The 21,947-nt window shown below is 42.0% G+C and overlaps 1 protein-coding gene across 1 annotated transcript; it reads right to left on the bottom strand.

Annotated features, from left to right (window-relative positions):
- Positions 1–9,800: 9,800 nt before the first annotated feature.
- LOC139375215 (serine/threonine-protein kinase Nek9) lies at positions 9,801–21,104 on the bottom strand. The gene is made up of 23 exons (XM_071116805.1): positions 20,192–21,104; positions 19,299–19,476; positions 19,028–19,083; positions 18,802–18,872; positions 18,533–18,638; positions 17,716–17,847; positions 17,443–17,553; positions 17,174–17,238; positions 16,987–17,037; positions 16,704–16,896; positions 16,448–16,592; positions 16,062–16,262; positions 15,854–15,900; positions 15,510–15,671; positions 15,283–15,391; positions 14,923–15,084; positions 13,076–13,243; positions 12,923–12,982; positions 12,587–12,771; positions 12,325–12,486; positions 12,134–12,238; positions 11,901–11,954; positions 9,801–11,753 (listed from the first exon to the last, which is right to left on the bottom strand). The coding sequence occupies exons 1-23, from the start codon at positions 20,372–20,374 to the stop codon at positions 11,580–11,582; spliced, it is 2,880 nt and encodes a 959-aa protein (XP_070972906.1). The 5' UTR covers positions 20,375–21,104; the 3' UTR covers positions 9,801–11,579.
- Positions 21,105–21,947: the final 843 nt, after the last annotated feature.

Raw genomic sequence — 21,947 nt, 5'->3', positions numbered from 1 at the left:
TTTTGGGTGTCTTGTATTTTTCTGTAGCTATAAAGGCATTAAAAAAAGTGAAAAGATCAGCAATGACAATACATTTCTCATTTAATGAGGGAAATCTCTTGGCAGAAATCATATTTAAATTGATATTTTATTATTTGACAATGTAGTCATCTATTTCCATATAGTTCCCAGGCTTTGTACATTCTTTTCAGTTTTCTTAAGTTTGGTTTGGGTTGTTCTTGTGAAAAAATAATTGTTTCCAAGTAAAATTAAGTTTGGCATAGAGCAAATTCTGATTGTGGCACAAGACTGTCATTGGTATTTTTGTTAAGAGGAATATTTAGTGGAGCAGAGTACTGTTTTACATAAGTCTGCAGTGACAGCATCATTAAACAGGTTAGCTAATCATTATTCTGTGTATGTCTATTGCGGTACCTCTTGATCATTCAAGTGGCGTACGTTTACCATCTGGGCAATGGATGGGTGGCCGTGGGCACACTGGAAGGGTAACTGGCATGAAGATCGAGCTTACCAGGCTGCAACACTCCCTACGGAGGCTGTCACTGAATTTGATTGCAACTGTTTGCGACTTAACGCCAATTATACTTGACCATGACAGTAATTGTACCATAAGGAACTAATGAGCAACTTATACAAAGTATGACTACTCAATAAAAAATGAATTGAAATGAGATTGAGGAATGACATTCACCACGACATGCAAAGGAGGCGGGGACTTTAAGTACATTAAGAGGCCATGTCCCTCCATGCCAGTTGAACACAATAACTGAGATCAAGGGAATAAAAAACACATACCGACCTAGAGGAATTAACTCTCATATCAATACACAACAGATTTGGTGAAATTGATCCTTCCTATTGATTGGTCTTTCAAAGAAGGCAGCAGGAACACCATTGTCTTTTTAAAATAGTGCAAGAGTACAGACTATTCATGCTCACCTCAATCTGCCCTTGAAGGTACTCCTGGTGGGAAGTTGCATGAGGAGAAAAACTGAGGGAAATAAATAGGAATGAGGTGCAAATTTAAATTATGGAAATATTGAAGGGTACAATAATTTTGCTTACGAGAGGTGGTATACTTCTCATCTCCACGTTGGGCTTGATGATGGGCTGCCTCCCATTGCAAAGTTCCTTGCTCTCCTTCTCTGTGAAACACATTGGCACGTTCTCCATCAGCACCTGGGGATCTCCTGTCTGCGAGAACTGCATCTCCAGGCCCCCTGAAGAACAGCTGGCAGAACTTGTAGGAAGGAACATTCCATAATCCATTGTCAACAGAGGAGAAGCTGTGACACCACCAATAATGAGCCAAAATAGACCCTCACTCCAAATTAACGGAGCTATTTCCATGCCAACAGAAATTGTATTTAAATTCCATACTTTTAAATGTGTATTAGGATATTGAATTTGAAATAAATATTTTGGAATTTGTAATGCACAAATATAATAATTGAATACATTAAATGATCTTGTATTTCATTAATTGAAACTGAATTGAATGAATACAGCATTCAGTTTTCAAATTCAATTTAAATTCAATATTTATATATTCAGTTTCAATATGGTAAAAATTGCATTCATTGTATTTGTATCAAGTTTACAAACTATTATTACAAGTTGATCAAAGTTTTATACAGTTGAAGTTTACATAGACTTAGGTTGGAGTCATTAAAACTTGTTTTTCAATCACTCCACAGATTTCTTGTTAACAAACTATAGTTTTGGCAAGTCGGTTAGGACATCTACTTTGTGCATGACACAAGTCATTTTTCCAACAATTGTTTACAGACAGATTATTTCACTTATAATTCACTGTGTCACAATTCCAGTGGGTCAGAGGTTGACATACACTAAGTTGACTGTGCCTTTAAACAGCTTGGAAAATTCCAGAAAATTATGTCATGGCTTTAGAAGCTTCTGATAGAATAATTTACATAATTTGAGTCAATTGGAGGTGTACCTATGGATGTATTTCAAGGCATACCTTCAAACTCAGTGCCTCTTTGCTTGACATCATGGGAAAATCAAAAGAAATCAGCCAAGACCTCAGAAAAAAATGGTAGACCTCCACAAGTCTGGTTCATCCTTGGTAGCAATTTCCAAATGCCTGAAGGTACCATGTTTATCTGTACAAACGATAGTACACAAGTATAAACACCATGGGACCACGCAGCCGTCATACCGCTCAGGAGGAGACACGTTCTGTCTCCTAGAGATGAACGTACTTTGGTGTGAAAAGTGCAAATAAATCACAGAACAACAGCAAAGGACTTTGTGAAGATGCTGGAGGAAACAGGTACAAAAGTCTCTATATCCACAGTAAAACAAGTCCTATATCGACATAGCCTGAAAGGCCACTCAGCAAGGAAGAAGCCACTGCTCAAAAACTGCCATAAAAAAGCCAGACTACAGTTTGCAACTGCACATGGGGACTAAGGTCGTACTTTTTGGAGAAATGTCCTCTGGTCTGATGAAACAAAAATAGAAGTGTTTGGCCATAATGACCATCGTTGTGTTTGGAGGGAAAGGGGGGAGACTTGCAAGCCGAAGAACACCATCCCAACCGTGAAGCCCGGGGGTGGCAGCATCATGTTGTGGGGGTGCTTTGCTGCAGGAGGGACAGATGCACTTCATAAAATAGATGGCATCATGAGGGTGGAAAATGATGTGGATATATTAAAGCAACATCTCAAGACATCAGTCAGGAAGTTAAAGCTTGGTTGCAAATGGGTCTTCCAAATGGACAATGACCCCAAGCATCCTTCCAAAGTTGTGTCAAAATGGCTTAAGTACAAAAAAGTCAAGGTATTGGAGTGGCCATCACAAAGCCCTGACCTCAATCCCATAGAACATTTGTGGGCAGAACTGAAAAAGCATGTGCGAGCAAGAAGGCCTTACAGACCTGACTCTGTTACACCAGCTCTGTCAGGAGGAATGAGACAAAATTCACACAATTTATTGTGGGAAGCTTGTGGAAGACTCCCCGAAACATTTGACCCAAGTTAAACAATTTAAAGGCAATGCTACCAAATACTAATTGAGTGTATGTAAACTTCTGACCCACTGGGAATGTGATGAAAAATAAAATCTGAAATAAATAATTTTCTCTACTATTATTCTGACATTTCACATTCTTAAAATAGTGGTGATCCTAACTTTTAGGATCAGATTGAGGTTGTAACCTCATAAATATCTTGGAATTTTAATTGATGACGGCCTCTCTTTTCAATTGCATATTCAACAATTTACAAAAAAATTGAAGGTGAAATTGGCCTGTTTTTCTTTTGAAGCCAGACGGAGGCTAGTATCAGCTACATTTATGCCTTTACTAGACTATGGGGATATTTTATATATGAATGCTTCCGCTCAGTGTTTGAGATCAATTGACACCCTTTACCATGGCACTTTGAGATTTATTTTAAACTGCAAAACCATAACGCACCACTGGACTTTGTATACCAGGGTTGGCTGGCCTTCTCTAGTCACTCGTAGGCTCAGTCACTGGTATACTTTTATTTACAAAGCCATTTTGGATTTTTATTTGGGCATTTTTATTGTTCAGACATGTGGTGGGTACTCTCTTCGTTCGCTGGACTTTATCCTGCTAACTGTTCCAAATGTCCGAACTGAATTTGGTAAAAGGGCTTTTATGTACTCTGCGCCATGTCTTGGAACACCTTACAAAATACTTTTAAACTGGAAGAACTTGTCCCGATTGGTGTTTTTAAATCACTGATGAAGGATTTTGAGGCTGGTTCCCTGACCTGTCAACGTTTTTAATTTGATGGTTTTTAAAAATGTTGTTATACTCTTGTGAATGCAATGTTTTTTACTAGATTACATGTAGTTTTTCATGTTGTCTGTCTGTAATTTTTTGTAATGACTTGGTGCTGCCTATCTTGACCAGGGCGCTCTTGAAAAATAGATTTTAATCTCAATGAGTCCTTCCTGGTTAAATAAAGGTTAAATAAAAAATTAAATGTCAGGAATTGTGAAAAACTGAGTTTAAATGTATTTGGCAAAGTTGTATGTAAACTTCCAACTTCAACTGTATGTATTATCGGCTGATATTGGCCTTTTACTGCTATATCGGTATAGGAAGATAATTCAACAGATAACCCATATTTACACTTTTTAATTTCCCTGCTGTAAAACAGTATATCCGCAGATATTTTGGTATCTGTCAGTTTTGTCCCCCCAAAAAATCAGAATCGGTATCGGACCCAAGAAAACAAATGTGTCTGGCTCTAGTGACATGAGTTTATGTGGCCCATCCCCCTTTAGCCAGGCCTTATTCTGATATTTTTTAGTTTAGGGGGTGTCTCACAATATCTATGTATTCTACCACTTTTGCAGTAAACCATTTTTACACTAGCATCCATTTCATAAATGGGAGATATTAGAGGTGTGAAAAAACATGGTTGTGTTTTGTTCTACCTTGGGTAGAGGTATCTCCCAAAAATTGGAGGCCTTTCCACTAGCTTATTTGACCTCCTCCTTGAAGAGACACATCCAAGTCACAGGACCAATACCTAGGCTTTAGCTAAGCAGGCTACCAAAGTCTTAAGCCAGTCAGTCACGTTACCCTCATAATGAATACCCTTGCCGGAGACTTGAACCCTTGCCGGAGACTTGAAACAAACACATCTAACAGGGAAACCAAACTAGCCACGTTGCAAGCGCAAGCATTGCAAAATAATTTTGTGTACAATTTATTCATATATATATATATATATAATTTAATCCACACTGCTCGTGCTTGTCAATGTTGACGGACGCTAAAAACTTTGTTCTATTTGAGCAGTACATCCCGGCTCTCCCATCTACTCATTGGTTTTCACAAGCATACAAACCAACATGGGTGCTTGAAAGACCAACAAATAGAGATTTATCAAAGATGAACTAAAAACTAACTAGGATTCCAATTTTATCTGTGGATTAATCATTGTAGAGAAACACACAATTGTGTATGACTCCGGGTCACACAAAATACAAGAAATACAAATATCCAGCAAAAAAAAAGGATAATAAGCGTGTAAAGTAAAATAACAACCAAATGTTTATCTCTCAGGTCGAGCTAGTCAACAGCAAGCTAGCTAAATTCCCATGAATGTTTCATGTGTGCTCGACATGCCCCTAAATTTATACAGTTGGTTCACATTTGAACTTGGTATTTTAACCGGCGTGTCAACGCACACGCGTGACACAATCTAAAACATGTATTCAGGTTTCAGGCAAGGTTCTCATCACATAGGCATGGACCACATAATCACACTCTTTTTTTTTAAATTTTTTTTATTTTACCCCTTTTTCTCACTTCACACTCTTTTGATGAGTAACCTTGCTGGATCTTGAAGACTTGTATTAGTGTAGCAGATGGAGATCTGTGAAACTCACTCCTCAGCCTGAAGTGTTGTTCCTTGTGCAATTGAAGAAGGCCTTTTATAATAGCACATGGGTCAGGAGGGCCGTCACATGTTTTCGAGGCAGAGGTCCTGAGTTTGAGTCTCCATATGAGCTGAATCAAGGGAAAGCAGTACTCGGGCAAGCAGCATGCCGTCCTTTACATCAGTGGTTCCTAAACTGTGGAGAGCACCCACAAGGGTGTTATCCCTATAAATTTTAGCTAAGTGGGTTAACACATTATTGTGACATGCAGGAAACCTGGTTCGAACCAGTCAGTCACAAGAGCAAAAATTAAATAGGGACTGGAAAGGCTATCCTTAGAATGGTTATGACAGGGATTTTCAACTATACTCTTATGGGGGCCAAATTCCGCCCAGACAGCTAGGACCCAGGTATCTGGCTGGCCAACCAGACGCACCTAGCTGTCTAACCGGCCAGCCGGACCTAGCTATCTGCTTGGTCCTGCCGACCAGAAAGCTAGATTCAGCTAGCTTTCTGGAGTTTTCCCCAACAGTATTTATCTTACTGAAGAAATAATTACATTTATCTAATTTCTCAATCATGCACCTCTGGAAAATATGGTTTTGGCCTTAATTTACAGCTAAAGAAGAACAACTGGAGGCAGAAACAAGGTATTCATTCGCAATCTGTGCCAATTCCATGTTCCAGCAACAGGTGCTGTGCAGGGCCAACCACCTATCCAAGACAATGATGAACACTTGACCTGCCCTCACTGTGCTCGCCAGTTTGCCCCAGGTCCAGCAGAGCAACATATCCCCAAGTGTCAGAAGAACATTAAGAGCCACCCTCCACCTCCCGCCACCGCAGCTGACAAAAGCAACTCACCGCCCTCTGCCACTGACAAAAGCAACTCACCGCCCTCTGCCACTGACAAAAGCAACTCACCGCCCTCTGCCACTGACAAAAGCAACTCACCGCCCTCTGCCACTGACAAAAGCAACTCACCGCCCTCTGCCACTGACAAAAGCAACTCACCGCCCTCTGCCACTGACAAAAGCAACTCACCGCCCTCTGCCACTGACAAAAGCCAAATCATTTGCAGTGCTTCATATTTTTGATGTTTATAAAAAGCATGCGAAACTAAATACATTTTTGTAGAGCTAAATAACACGTTTGTTCGAAAGAACATCAAGAATTTTGGCTTTTGGAGTAGTTTTTAGCAGGGGCACAACTTTTCGTTTTAGAAGTGGGGGGGACATAATTATACAGTGGGGTAAAAAAGTATCTAGTCAGCCACCAATTGTGCAAGTTCTCCCACTTAAAAAGATGAGAGAAGCCTGTAATTTTCATCATAGGTACACTTCAACCATGACAGACAAAATGAGAAAAAAAATCCAAAAAATCACATTGTAGGATTTGTAATTAATTTATTTGCAAATTATGGTGGAAAATAACGTTTTTGGTTAATTACAAAAGTTTATCTCAATACTTTGTTATATACCCTTTGTTGGCAATGACAGAGGTCAAACGTTTTCTGTAAGTCGTCACAAGGTTTTCTTTCACACACTGTTGCTGGTATCTTGTCCCATTCCTCCATGCAGATCTCCTTTAGAGCAGTGATGTTTTGGGGCAGTTGCTAGGCAACACGGACTTTCAACTCCTTCCAAAGATTTTCTATGGGGTTGAGATCTGGAGACTGGCTAGGCCACTCCAGGACCTTGAAATGCTTCTTACGAAGCCACTCCTTCGTTGCCCGGGCGGTGTGTTTGGGATCATTGTCATGCTGAAAGACCCAGCCACGTTTCATCTTCAATGCCCTTGCTGATGGTAGGCTTTGTTACTTTGGTCCCAGCTCTCTGCAGGTCATTCACTAGGTCCCCCCGTGTGGTTCTGGGATTTTTGCCCACCGTTCTTGTGATCATTTTGACCCCACGGGTGAGATCTTACGTGGAGCCCCAGATCGAGGGAGATTATCAGTGGTCTTGTATGTCTTCCATTTCCTAATAATTGCTCCCACAGTTGATTTCTTCAAACCAAGCTGCTTACCTATTGCAGATTCAGTCTTCCCAGCCTGGTGCAGGTCTACAATTTTGTTTCTGGTGTCCTTTGACAGCTCTTTGGTCTTGGCCATAGTGGAGTTTGGAGTGTGACTGTTTGAGGTTGTGGACAGTTCTCTTTTATACTGGTAACAAGTTCAAACAGGTGCCATTAATACAGGTAACGAGTGGAGGACAGAGGAGCCTCTTAAAGAAGAAGTTACAGGTCTTTGAGAGACAGAAATCTTGCTTGTTTGTAGGTGACCAAATACTTATTTTCCACCATAATTTGCAAATAAATTAATAAAAAATCCTACAATGTGATTTTCTGGATTTTTGTGTCTGTCATAGTTGAAGTGTACCTATGATGAAAATTACAGGCCTCTCTCATCTTTTTAAGTGGGAGAAGTTGCACGATTGGTGGCTGACTAAATACTTTTTTGCCCCACTGTATATATATGTGTGTATATTTTGTTTATCCAGTCGGACAAACACTCCAAACAGCCTATCCGACCGCTCAGAGGCGTCCGCATGGTCCTGTATCACATTCCAATGCTAACACTGGGAGGGACAAAACGACATTTCCCCCCCATCCCCAGCGAAAGTTGCGCCCCATGTTTTTAGTTTACATACATTATTTTTCACACTGCCTTTGAAAGTGGGGGGAACTAGGGTAAACTTGTAACTATTTAAATGTCACGCCTAATTGTAAATACTAGAAATACAGTGTCTGATACTGCCTAACAAAATGAATGACAGTATGCAAAAGGGTTCAAATGAAATTAATAAAAAAATATATACACTGCTCAAAAAAATAAAGGGAACACTTAAACAACACAATGTAACTCCAAGTCAATCACACTTCTGTGAAATCAAACTGTCCACTTAGGAAGCAACGCTGATTGACAATAAATGTCACATGCTGTTGTGCAAATGTAATAGATAACAGGTGTAAATTATAGGCAATTAGCAAGACACCCCCATTAAAGGAGTGGTTCTGCAGGTGGTGACCACAGACCACTTCTCAGTTCCTATGCTTCCTGGCTGATGTTTTGGTCACTTTTGAATGATGCTGGCGGTGCTTTCACTCTAGTGGTAGCATGAGACGGAGTCTACAACCCACACAAGTGGCTCAGGTAGTGCAGCTCATCCAGGATGACACATCAATGCGAGCTGTGGCAAGAAGGTTTGCTGTGTCTGTCAGCGTAGTGTCCAGAGCATGGAGGCGCTACTAGGAGACAGGCCAGTACATCAGGAGACGTGGAGGAGGTCGTAGGAGGGCAACAACCCAGCAGCAGGACCGCTACCTCTGCCTTTGTGCAAGGAGGAGCAGGAAGAGCACTGCCAGAGCCCTGCAAAATGACCTCCAGCAGGCCACAAATGTGCATGTGTCTGCTCAAACGGTCAGAAACAGACTCCATGAGGGTGGTATGAGGGCCCAACGTCCACAGGTGGGGGTTGTGCTTATAGCCCAACACCGTGCAGGACGTTTGGCATTTGCCAGAGAACACCAAGATTGGCAAATTCGCCACTGGCGCCCTGTGCTCTTCACAGATGAAAGCAGGTTCACACTGAGCACGTGACAGACGCCGTGGAGAACGTTCTGCTACCTGCAACATCCTCCAGCATGACCGGTTTGGCGGTGGGTCAGTCATGGTGTGGGGTGGCATTTATTTGGGGGGCCGCACAGCCCTCCATGTGCTCGCCAGAGGTAGCCTGACTGCCATTAGGTACCGAGATGAGATTCTCAGACCCCTTGTGAGACCATATGCTGGTGCGGTTGGCCCTGGGTTCCTCCTAATGCAAGACAATGCTAGACCTCATGTGGCTGGAGTGTGTCAGCAGTTCCTGCTAGAGGAAGGCATTGATGCTATGGACTGGCCCTCCCGTTCCCCAGACCTGAATCCAATTGAGCACATCTGGGACATCATGTCTCGCTCCATCCACAGACTGTCCAGGAGTTGGCGGATGCTTTAGTCCAGGTCTGGGAGGAGATCCCTCAGGAGACCATCCGCCACCTCATCAGGAGCATGCCTAGGCGTTGTAGGGAGGTCATACAGGCACGTGGAGGCCACACACACTACTGAGCCTCATTTTGACTTGTTTTAAGGACATTACATCAAAGTTGGATCAGCCTGTAGTGTGGTTTTCCACTTTAATTTTGAGTGTGACTCCAAATCCAGACCTCCATGGGTTGATAAATTTGATTTCCATTGATAATTTTTGTGTGATTTTGTTGTCAGCACATTCAACTATGTAAAGAAAAAGTATTTAATAAGAATATTTCATTCATTCAGATCTAGGATGTGTTATTTTAGTGTTCAGTTTATTTTTTTGAGCAGTGTATTTAGCTTTTTCTGCAGTGTTTGGTTCAACATTGAATTCATTAGACCAAAATGGTTTGTGTTTTTTATTTTTTACACGAAGCATAAAACAAAGGTTCCTCTGTGAATGGTGGAAAGTTAGACAACTGTAACATCTTACACCCGCTCAATTGCATAGGGTCAGATAAGCCATTGAAACAATGGATTGCAAAAATAAACACAGTATAGGCATAATATCAGCATCAAACAAACTGTATAAAATGTCTATCCTATTCTAAAGGCACATTTTGTTTTATATTTTGTGCACAATTCATCACAACACAATCTTTGGTTTAAAGGGTATGCAAAAGCACTAGGGAATAGGGACATCATTTTCTCTTGCATGGACGAAGAAAATTCCACCAGTGTTGTACTGTATCAATAAACTGCACTAACCAAAAGAGTTGCAAGCTTATAAGCCATTGGTAAAGAACACTTAAAACCTTACATACACACACCACCCAGAGTAAAGAAATACACCAAATCTGAATATTACACTTTTCACAAATAGTGTAAAAAATAATGATTAAATGAATACTCAAAAACAGGAAAAATGTCATAGAAAAAAAACACAGTATTACCATGAAGTTTACGAAGACAAGCTTTTCTCAAATTCTAGAACTGTTCTCATGACATTAAGTATTACAGAAGGAACATTGCAATTTGATGGTTAATTTCCTCCACTTTAAATACTGGTTCAAACAAATTCAAGGTTATCATCTTAAGGCAATAAAAAGACAAGTGATTGTCTATAATGAATCAGTAGTTTGAAAAGTGAACCTCACATTTCACATGGCATTTTTGCAGATACAGTATAGCAAGCTGTTCATGAAAGACACAACATTGTAAATACTTAAATGTTAAAACTAAACACATCTTTGGTAAATTTTATATAAAATATACTATATCTGGTATATCTTTCTAAGGCTATATTCGATATGCCTTTTAGTTAGTATTTAGTATTTTGTTTAGAACAGCATCACATATGAAGAACATTGGTAGGTTATCAAAAATAGGGCTCAGGGCTTTCCAGAGGAATGAGCAAAAAACGCAGTACTATAAATTCACATTGGTTTTAATAACCACAAGAAATAACTGCAAGATAAAACAGGATTATATATATATATATCAAAAACAATGGAAGAACACCAAACGATCTTCTCTCTACAGTAAGCTGTGCCCATTTGTGATCATCAATTAAAATGTGGGACAAAACGCAATCCTAGACCTCAGTTGACAGTAGTCAGTCAGTGACAACATTATCATTACTACCAAAGTATTTATTCATATTTCACATTAGCCTACATAACACTGCAAGAAGTTGGTTGCTTAATGTTGAATCAAGCCAAGATGTCAGTCTGTCTATGTCCAGATCACAGCAGATCAGATGCTGTGGGCCTTTTCCTGTCACTGTCACTTAATTATAACTTACAACATGAAAGTGTTCATACAGGGTATCTCTCATGTATATTTATACGTTATCATGCAGATTGGAGTATATCGAAGAAATATGATGTAACGCAATGTGAAAAGCGAGACCTCTCTTGCAAGTGGATGAGGTCAGTGGGCATCCATTAATCAGCTAGCTGTTCCTAGTTAAGGAGAACACAATTGACTCTCAGACTATTCATCCCTTTAGTAATTTCTTAAACCTACTTCTCCCTGCCGTTCACCAATGGAACTGGCTTGCTAACATATTCCTCTTCTCAATATGGCCTAGCCACTCCATCTACAGGACCTGTTTGGATGGACTTAACTGCACAGAGCCACCACCACTCACTGCATAGTATAGCACAGATTCCGTCTTTTTTTCTCACGGATTTGCCCCATCAGATATGTCCCCGTCATGATTGGAGGCTCCTCCCTGTCCCTCCACAGGCCTGTGACCGGATTGGTGGTTGCAGTTATTTTCAGTTCCTGCCTCTCGCAAGGTCAGACGGTTGATTGCTGTCCAGAGTCTCTCGTTCTCTTTGAGCTGATCACTGAACTGTTATCATAGAGAACAACACTTGATAACACTTATCTGTCTGCAAAGCAATGGAGTTGAGCGGTTTTACAGAATAGGGACTCGACTCGGTGTTACTACACAACTTTGCTCACAGGTGCTAGACAGTCTGTAGTGAGTAACGCTTACCTGCTTCTGTAACAACTGGATGGTTGCCTCTTGACGACTGACTGTCTCTCGCAACTGTAAAAGAAAATAGTAACTGTAACAGCATAAGACTGCACCAGACAGTAGTCTGTGAACATATCGTAGCTGCTCGTGTTTGTTCTGTGTTTCTCTGTAGTTGTTGCGGTATGTTCAGACTACTGTCTGGTGCAGTCTTGTGCTGTTACAATGTGTGTAAGGGCTTATCTTGCACATACCTGTGCTACCTCACTGCTTCCTCTGCAGCAAGTTGGCACCTCCCCTTTCTTACAGGCTCCTGCCTCCTCAAACCCATTGACCCTGTCACAGCCCATACGAGCAGTCTAAAGAAACAACACTTGGTTAGGTTGAGGCATTGGCATGGGGATGTAGTCAAGTATCGAGGATCCAGACATGCGGTGGTCATTACCGGGAGCTCTTTCTCAGTGGCGGCAGCAGCGGCTGCAGCCTTCAGCTCCTGCAGCTCCTCGTAAGGCAGTGTAACGCTCTCAGGGAAAGAAGGAGCCACTGGGCCAGGCATGGAGCCTCTGAAATCCTCTGGCATCGGGATGAACTCTGCATCCTGGAGCTCCTGTTAGGGAAGATGGACAGGGAGGGACACAAACAACATTCAGTGGCCATAACCCTCTCTGTTTTGGCTTTCATTATGCTTTGTGGTTTTGATTACAAACCTTGCGCAGCCAGAAGGGGCAGGAGCTGTCGCCGGTCTGGTTCGTTATAGACATCATGGAGGTCTCGATGCGTCGCTCGTCTGTGTCAGCCTCCTTAGTGCCCCCCAGGCCCCCTTCACGCAGCCCTGTCTCTGAGCCTGGCTCACTCTCCAGATCCACAGTTGTGGTAGAGGCTTGGCCTAGCCCTTAGTGTGCACCGACAAACACCAGGACACACCACATGGTCAGTACATTACCATACTGGTATAAAACTTTGTACATGTTCACATTGTGAATGTAATGTAACCAGGGAGGGAGGGATAATGAAACCAGAGAGACCATGGCCATCTTACTTACCACAGCCAATTGAAAGTCCACTGCTGTTTGAGCGTATAGTTTTAGAATTGAGAACCTTTTCTGAAACAGAGAACAGAATCAATCAATCTCAACTGTATTTTTCAACAAATGATTAGCTGGTGTTAGAACAGAAGTAAGTGGCTAGTGGCTAACCCATGATGAGAATGGTGTGCCAGCCGCGACAGGAGAGGTCTGGCACATGGTGGAGGGAGCCGAAAATGGGTCGTGGTAAAGCAGGGCAAACCTCCGAGCCAAAGCCCTTGTCAGCGGGCATTCCCAGGCGTCCATTTCCTGCGTTTCCCCAGGCAAAGATCTGATTGTCTGAAAGGATCAGAGAGAAATAATCTATTGGTCCACAGATAATTAGCCAATATCCATCCTTCCAGCACCTGGAAACAGGAATCCTGTTCCTGAGGTGCTACCAGTATTCTCCATAATTTTGAGTCCTACTCATGTAGGTCAGATGACTCCCAGCTAACAGAATAAAGTAAGAAAAAAAAGCTGGATAGAGTGCATTCGGAAAGTATTCAGACCACTTGACTTTCTCCACATTTTGTTATGTTACAGCCTTATTCTAAAATGGATAAACATATTTTTCCCCAAATCAATCTACACACAATACCCCAAAATGACAAAGCAAAAACAGGTTTTTAAACATTTTTTCAAATCTATTAAAAATAAAAAACAGATACCTTATTTACATAAGTATTTAGACCCTTTGCTATGTGGCTCGAAAATTGAGCTCAGGTGCATCCTACTTTCATTGATCATCCTTGTGATGTTTCCACAACTTGATTGGAGTCCACCTGTGGTAAATTGAATTGATTAGAGATGAGTTGAAAACCTGTCTATATAAGGTCCCACAGTTGACAGTGCATGTCAGAGCGAAAACCAAGCCACGAGGTCGAAGGAATTGTCCATAGAGCTCCGAGACAAGATTGTGTCGAGGCACAGAACTTGAGAAGTGTACAAATGTCTGCAGCATTGAAGGTCCCAAGAACACAGTGGCCTCCATAATTCTTAAAAAGTTTGGAACAACCAAACTCCCTAGAGCTGGCAGCCCGGCAAAACTGAGCAATCGGGGGAGAAGGGCCTTGGTCAGGGAGGTGACCCAAGAATCCGATGGTCACTCTGACAGAGCTCTAGAGTTCCTCTGTGGAGATGGGAGAACCTTCCAGAAGGACAACCATCTTTGCAGCACTACCAATGAGGCCTTTATGGTAGAGAGGCCAGACGGAAGCCACTCCTCAGTAAAAGGCCCATGACAGCCCGCTTGGAGTTGACCAAAAGTCACCTAAAGAACTCTCAGACTATGAGAAACAAGATTCTCTGGTGATGAAACCTAAATGGAACTCTGGCACCATCCCTACGGTGAAGCATGGTGGTGGCAGCATCATGCTGTTTGGATGTTTTTCAGCTACAGGAACTGGGAGACTAATCAGGATCGAGGGAAAGATGAACAGAGCAAAGTACAGAGAGATCCTTGATGAAAACTTGCTCCAGAGTGCTCAGAACCTCAGACTGGGATGGAGGTTCACCTTCAAACAGGACAACGACACTAAGCACACATCCAAGACAATGCAGGAGTGGCTTCGGGACATGTCTCTGAATGTCCTTGAGTGGCCCAGCCAGAGCCCGGACTTGAACCTGATCCAAAATCTCTGGAGACTTGAAAATAGTTGTGCAGCGATGCTCCCCAGCCAACCTGACAGGTTTTGAGAAGAGAAGAATGCAGAGAAGAATGGGAGAAACTCCCCAAATACAGGTGTGCCAAACTTGTAGGGTTTATGCTCTGTACCAAAGGTACTTCAACAATGTACAGATTAAAGGGTTTGAATACTTACATAAATGTGATATTTTTATAAATTTGCTAAAATGTCTTTGTCATTATGGGGTATTGTGTGTAGATTGATGAGGAAAAGCTGTTTGATCCATTTTTGAATAAGGCTGACAACAACATGCTGCAACAGAGAATGTTCAAGTTTAGTTGTGTTTCTGACCCTTCGTGGCTGCGATGGTGAAGCCATCTCCACAAGACACTTTGCTGACCACCTTCCCCCCGAAAGACCCCAACAGCAGCTGGACACCCTGGTGCTTCTTGAAGTCCTTTACACCCAGCTGACCATACTTGTTGCACCCAAAGGTCATCAGCCGCCCACGTTCTGCAATGTCAGAGTTCAATCAGAACCATGTTTTGATATAAAAATCAATATACTTCCCACCTAGCTATCTTAAGATGAATGCACTAACTGTAAGTCACTCTGGATAAGAGCGTCTGCTAAATGGCTAAAATGTTTAAAAAATATATATAATCATTGGGTGCTCAAGGAAAGAGACAGGAGAGAGTCTGGTCGCTGTACCGTCAATGGCAGCAGTGTGAGTCTTCCCAGCTGAAATGATTTGGATCTTATACCTGGCCAGCTGCTTGACCAGAGTGAGTGTGGTGGTGTATGGAATCCCCTGGTAGGCCTGACATTGGAAAAGGAGGAAAACTTAAATTCTCCACCATTACTGGTGTTATACCTTATTTTAAAGGAATGAGAAGAGCCTGTGAGTGGATCTTGGTATGAGGAATGTGGTGCTGTACCTCTCCAGGAAGGTTTTTGAGGCCAGAGACTCCCAGGTTCAGACCCAGCTTGTTCAGATCGTTGTTCCCACAGGCCAGGACTTTGCCAGACTCTGTCAGGAAAAAGGTTCCGTCAAGGCCACAGGACACGGATGAGATAATGGCTCCTTTGGGGATCTCCACCTGTGAACGCCAGACGATACACAACATTATGCTTCCTACTGATTTAAACGGTGGACTCAAAACACATTTCCATTAATTTGTCTCGACAATAAAATTGAGACGTCATTGCCCCTTTCTCCATAAGCATATTTACATGATATGTGTTCAAGCTCTCTGCTGAAAAAGAAAGGGCAGGATCTTACTTGCATGGGTGAGTTAAAGTCATCCTCACAGTCCAGGCCAAGACGCCCTGAGGAAAATAACTTAAATTAATTATGTTCCGCATCATCGTAGCGCCATCTACTGGCCAAGGTAAGGAGGGACAACAGATAGGATATGGAGCTTGAGAGAGGCATGGTGGTAGACATGAAGTACTACCTTGTTGCTCAGTATCAATGCTCTGGTACATACCATGCTCTCCACAGCCCCAGGAGTAGAGATCTCCACTGTGGGTCAGCACAACCACATGGTTGTCCCCACAGGACACCTGCCTGACAGGTCGCTCCTCAAAGAAATCCAACAGCACGGGCTCTAGCACCTCCATGCCCTGCTCGTTCTCCACTCCGATACAGCCATAGTAGTCAGAACCAAACATGTACATCTGGTCCTCATCTGAAACCAAACACATCAACAGCATGTCGTCAAACACGACCAAATCGTATTGTATGACACAGGGTTGCAAATTGCTGTCTGAATTGTTTATCTCTGTTGTTAAAAAACAACAACAGAGCCCTCCCATTGTAAACATCCTATTCTACTGGCACAGAAGTAGTGCTCCACACAGACACACAACTCACCAGTGACACAGGCGGTGAAATCTGCTCCACACGCGACCTGACGGATGGCCTTTCCCTGGAGCCTCTCCACCTTGCGTGGCTGCCGGTACGAGGCCTGGTCTCCATGGCCCAGCTGGCCCACCATCTTGGCCCCGCCTTGGACACTCTAAAATGGAAGCAGGACGTCAAAGAGCACATGTTTAATCAACAAAAACAACTTCAAAGTTCTTGTAATGTATTTTCTGCCTTGGACTTAAAGGAACAGCATGGTACTCACAGCCCAAGTGTACAGCTCTTTCTCCACGGTAACCACAGCAAAGTGGGTCTCCCCTGCACAAACATGCTGGGCACCGCTGCCTCCTTTAAAGGCATCCAGTTTCTGGGGTGTGAACTTTCCCCCTCCCCAGAAATACACCTCCCTAGAGCGTGTTGTCACTACAGCAACAGGGCTCTCAGTCACAGTGCTCAACCTATAGACAAGTCACAAAATATCTTAATTAAACAAAATCGTCTTACAAATTCCACATTTACATGATTAGGTGAGAATGTGTTCAACATACTTTGGTTTTTTCATTGCTGAGTTCAGCAAGGCAACTCTGTCCTCAAGCTCCCTGAAACAAAAAGAGGTTGTTTACGCAATGAAAACAGCAGTTTTGATGACGTCTATACACCTATTTGAACAATCACACAATCTTCTCAATCTTTCAGACATCCCACCACATTCTCTCCCCCATTCACGAGACTCACTGCTTGCGGCAGGAGATGATTGGCTGGTCCAGAATCTCCTCAGCAGTGGGTCTCTTTTCTGGATCCTGCAAATCAATGTATCTTACATTACATTACCATCCATCACACATATTTCTCCATGTAGAAAATGTGTGGTAATATCGTACATCAACTGATTCCCTACATACAGTGTATGCTTAGGGTGATGCTACATTCTATCGCACTGACGATGACAGCCATGAAAGACTGAAATGACAGTATACCGTACACATTGCTGACGGGTTCCTCACCTGATCTAAGCATTCGTACACCAGCTTGATCAACGCCGAGGAATACACATCAGAGTTGACCTCCATGGTCCAGTTTCCCTGCACTATCTTCACACACAGGTTCAGCGGATTCTACATGGACACAAGCAGCAACCGTCAACCGGAAATGCATTAAAGTGACATCAACAGAGCATAATCAGCCAATGCCGTGTATTTAACATTAGAACAAATGATAATAACAGGCAAATGTGTATCAATTAGACAATGGGGGTAAAAGATAAGCAGGGCACATACCGTAGCATCAAATGTTCTGGTCAGAGTTAAGACTTCAAAAATGACACAGCCCATAGCCCAGATGTCTGATTTGAAGTTGTACTTCACACCTTGACACAGTTCAGGAGACATGTAGTATGGGGTTCCTACACACTAGATTTATACAGGAAAATGCACAAAAAAGTAACTTAGATGTTATCTATACCTTACACAAAACTAAATGTGAATATGCACAAAACACTTGCAAATAAAAATAGCTTGAGTCAGTCCTAATCAAAGAATTGCAAAACTATGGGTATGACAAATATGCACAGTAAAACATTCAATTGTTCTGACAAAATATTTCATATTCCCATGGATTCTAAAAGGGTATTGCAATGACAGCAATCTATATTCAAAGCAGCAGACATGCGCAGCCTCATAATATACTCTATGACATCTGCTCTCTGCTCAAGGTCACAACAGACAATTAGCTGCACACTCGCTGCTGCCTTTTCTGACGACTGCCTCCATCATACAGAAGTCATGTCCCTGTGGCAGAGTGAACATCAATTGATGAAGCTGACTACAGATACAGCAGTCTTAGGTACACTCAGGGAGAGACATGTAGACCATGCCCACAAAGGGACAGAACAACCACACTGCTCTCAGGACTTGATTTGGTTGAGTGCTCAGTCTGCCCACCAAATCTGTTAACTGAATGTTATCAGCATACACTCTGTAATAGCTCTGTAATAAGCTCTGTAGTAACTATAATGGCTGTGAGTTCTGAGATCTGCTTGGTCAACGTAAAACAGACCAGCGCAGCTTTCCAGGTTAATACTTCAATGTAACTTACAGTCTCAGCCATGGCAAACTGTGAGTCAAGCTTCTTAGCCAGCCCGTAATCACCCAACTTAATAAGGTTGGTTTTAGTTAGGAAGATATTCAGCGTCTTGATATCCCTTCAAGAGAAGAATAAAGTAGGTCAAAAAATAAAATAGTGACCAGATCAAACAATGGGGACTGTTGTATTAATAACCAACACAGCTTACATACAATACTCATAATCAAAGCATATTGTTGCACAATAAAGGAGTAAAGCCCGGACCCAACCCTGGTATTTACCGGTGCAGGATACCAGCCTTATGAATGTGAGCCACTGCAGAGGCGACTTGGTACAGGTACCATATGACAACCTGGGAGTATTTAAGATGTTTAAGATATTAAAAACTGGTGAGGAAAAGATTAAGTTGAATGTTCACCATTGTTCCTAACTAGGGCAAAGTCAGAGCCATTATGTGTCATTATGTGTCAATACACTCTTACAACATGTTGGGTTTAATTTTCATACCTCCTCAGTGAAGAGTTTCCCCTTCTGTTGGTTGATTTTATCATAAAGATTTCCTCCTGAAATTGAAAAGACAGTTGTTTTTTTTCTACTGTTACTGTAAATGCCAGACAATTGGGGTAATCATATTTCAGTTGAGCCAATATCAATATCATTATCCTATCACACAAAATATTATGTTGAATAAAGACAATTAATAATGCATCTTTGATATCCCAAAAGTATTTCATACAAATACACCAACTCCAAGTGATAAGATGCTGCCATATCTCACCATTGCAGTATTCAAGCTCAATGAGAAGAGTGTCCTTGTCCATGAAATGGTTGAAGTAGGCTATGATGTTGTTGTGCTGTAGGATGGAGAGGATGCTGATCTCGTTTGTGACATCCTTACGCTCTTTATCTGAGAGGCAGTTCAAGTCCACCTCCTTCCACACCACCAGAGAGTTGTCCTGTAGATCGATAAGACAGGGAACAGACAGAGAAAGGTCAGCTCGAGATCAGAAAGACTTTCACTGTGAAGGCTAAAACAAACAACACTCTGCGAGACCTCAGGCAGCACAACTTTACTGCAATGGCCTCCTCAAAGTTAAACAAAATGAACTGTATTCCTTTTATTTTTCTAGTGTGCTACTGCTAATAGAAAATGTAATATGATAATAAGAAGATAATAATAACAGATGCTAAAACAGGGTATATCCCTAATAATGTACTATACATGATGTAGGCTCTAATCAAACAAACTGTTATTTCAGCAAGTAAACTAAAAGGTTTAACCTTTACAAAAGGTTGTCGATTTCCTGCTGTTTTCATATAAATACAAACCATAATTTGTCCTTAAACATTGCTCTAGTTGTGCAAAGTTACGGGGATAATAGCAGTTTTGTCAAATGGCTTGCGAATGTAATAAATCTTGCTCTCATGCAAGCATTTCCCACTGTGGTATGAAAACTAAAGTAGACTGTCTCAGAGGCTACTGGCCATGTTTGGTGAGAGATTCACACAGCATGCTGGGGAAGCTATTGTAGATCACTAATAAACAGGCCTAATAGGTCTTAACAAAACTGTGTGTGTGTGTGTGTGTGTGTACAACAGTGGCAGTGACACACACTAGCATATTCCTGGGATCTCTCCAAGAATTATAGAAGTAGATCTTAACCTGCTTACCTCTGTTCGTCTGTATAAGGTTGCTTCGCCAAATGCCCCTCTTCCAAGGATACGGATTGGAATGTAATGTAACTTTTCTTCCTCGCCGCTGTATACTGACGTCGATCGCCCACTGGCGACAGATTCACTCCCAGAATCTGAATATAGCGAGGCGTAATGCCTTTCGTAGTCTTCAAGTGACATTTTGAGTATAAGTAAAGCTCGCCAACTATTTACAAATGAATTTCGTAAACAAACTCGTAAAATATATTTCCTTAAAATCCAATTTGGGGGAGTAGAGTTTAAGCTAGGAGTAGGCTAGGCTGCTGCATAGAATATTAAGCACCAGCAATAGCGTGCAACAGAGTTGCACAAGTGTTGTTGATTTGCTAGCTACAGTTACCAAGTTACCAGGAAATCTTTTGGCCTAGTCTCCTTCGAAACCTTTGGACGTTAACGTTAATGCACGGTATTACAATAACCATCTCTCCTGATCTGATAATCGTTACTAAGTTGTCTACTGTCTGCAGTTTACCCACTTTACTAACTTTACATTTAGGAAGCTGACAGTACCGCACACTAGACTGTGCCACAGCGCAATAAGGAGTCCATCTTTTCCATGTCCATGCATAGGCAAAGATGGAGAGGCGAAGCGAGAGGCTCAACTCCACCCAAAATCTGTCCGCGCAAGAATACAGCAATTATCAGACCAAGTCGGGATGTTTTGAATGGAAGTCTATGAGAGTGTCGAATTTCTTCAACAAAAAAAGTGATTGATAATTTACTACGTGAGTCTTATTTGATCGAATATAAGTTTCGTAATGTTTAGGTTGTTACAAATGTACTGATATAAGTGGACGCACGTGCCATCCGGTAACTTTGATAAAAATATATTTTATATCGGTGTTGTCTCTGTTGTTCACACGCGTATCTCCCCTCTCATTGGCTAGAATGTTCACGCTTGAGCTCGCCCCTTCCGCCTGCCGTCCTCTTTTGCGAACATGTATTTCCATTGTCAGAGCGGTTAGTTGACTATCTTGACAATATAATGTGTTCTCTTTGACATAGGCTAGTACCCGGAAACACTCATGTTAGTTATGCTGCGTTCATAATAGGATAATGGGTGAAAGTAAGGCGGGACGGTCCTGTATGGCGTCCCAGCAAAATAAATAGTGGGTGTACACGGTACCGGTTAAACGTGAGCCACAACAACATGCCCAAAAATCTATAGGCTACACCGTAATTTAACATTACGGCATTTCAGGCCCATTAAAAATGTGCGAATTGACTCGAAACCAGGTGGTGGTATATGCACCAAATTGTGTTGTGGTTTGAGGAGAACACTTATATTTTGACAAGGCAGAGATATTTGCCTGAGACGCTCCCGGACGAGGCAGAGATGAGTGGGTGGACAACAGAGGATGCATCAATTCAGGCTAGTGTAGGCCTAATGACAATCATATAATGTTATTACAATATACTTAGGTCTTCTGTAACAGATATGTCTTTCCATTCATCAGTGCACTGTTGGGGTATTGAATTCTAAATAAATCACTGACAGTGTCACCAGCAAAGCACCACCACACCATCACACCTCCTCCTCCATGCTTCATGGTGGGAACCACCTCCTCTCACAAAGACATGGCGGTTGGAACCAAAAATCAGCTCAAAGGACAGATTTCCACCGGTCTAATGTCCATTGCTCATGTTTCTTGGCCCAAGCAAGTCTCTTCTTATTATTGGTGTCCTTTAGTAGTGGTTTCTTTGCAGCATTTGA

This window comes from Oncorhynchus clarkii, chromosome 19, assembly GCF_045791955.1.
Source record: "Oncorhynchus clarkii lewisi isolate Uvic-CL-2024 chromosome 19, UVic_Ocla_1.0, whole genome shotgun sequence".
NCBI classification, from domain to species: Eukaryota; Metazoa; Chordata; class Actinopteri; order Salmoniformes; family Salmonidae; genus Oncorhynchus; species Oncorhynchus clarkii.
Note: the sequence above shows the minus strand (reverse complement) of the source record. Positions and strands in the feature narration are given on the sequence as shown.

Coding starts and splice junctions, on each gene's coding strand:
- LOC139375215 (XM_071116805.1), bottom strand. CDS start 20,374: ATGTCACTTGAAGACTACGAAAGGCATTACGCCTCGCTATATTCAGAT. Junction 19,084..19,298: donor TGAGCTTGAATACTGCAATG/GTGAGATATGGC, acceptor TTTCAATTTCAG/GAGGAAATCTTTATGATAAA. Junction 12,772..12,922: donor TGGACTTTCAATTGGCTGTG/GTAAGTAAGATG, acceptor GTGCACACTAAG/GGCTAGGCCAAGCCTCTACC.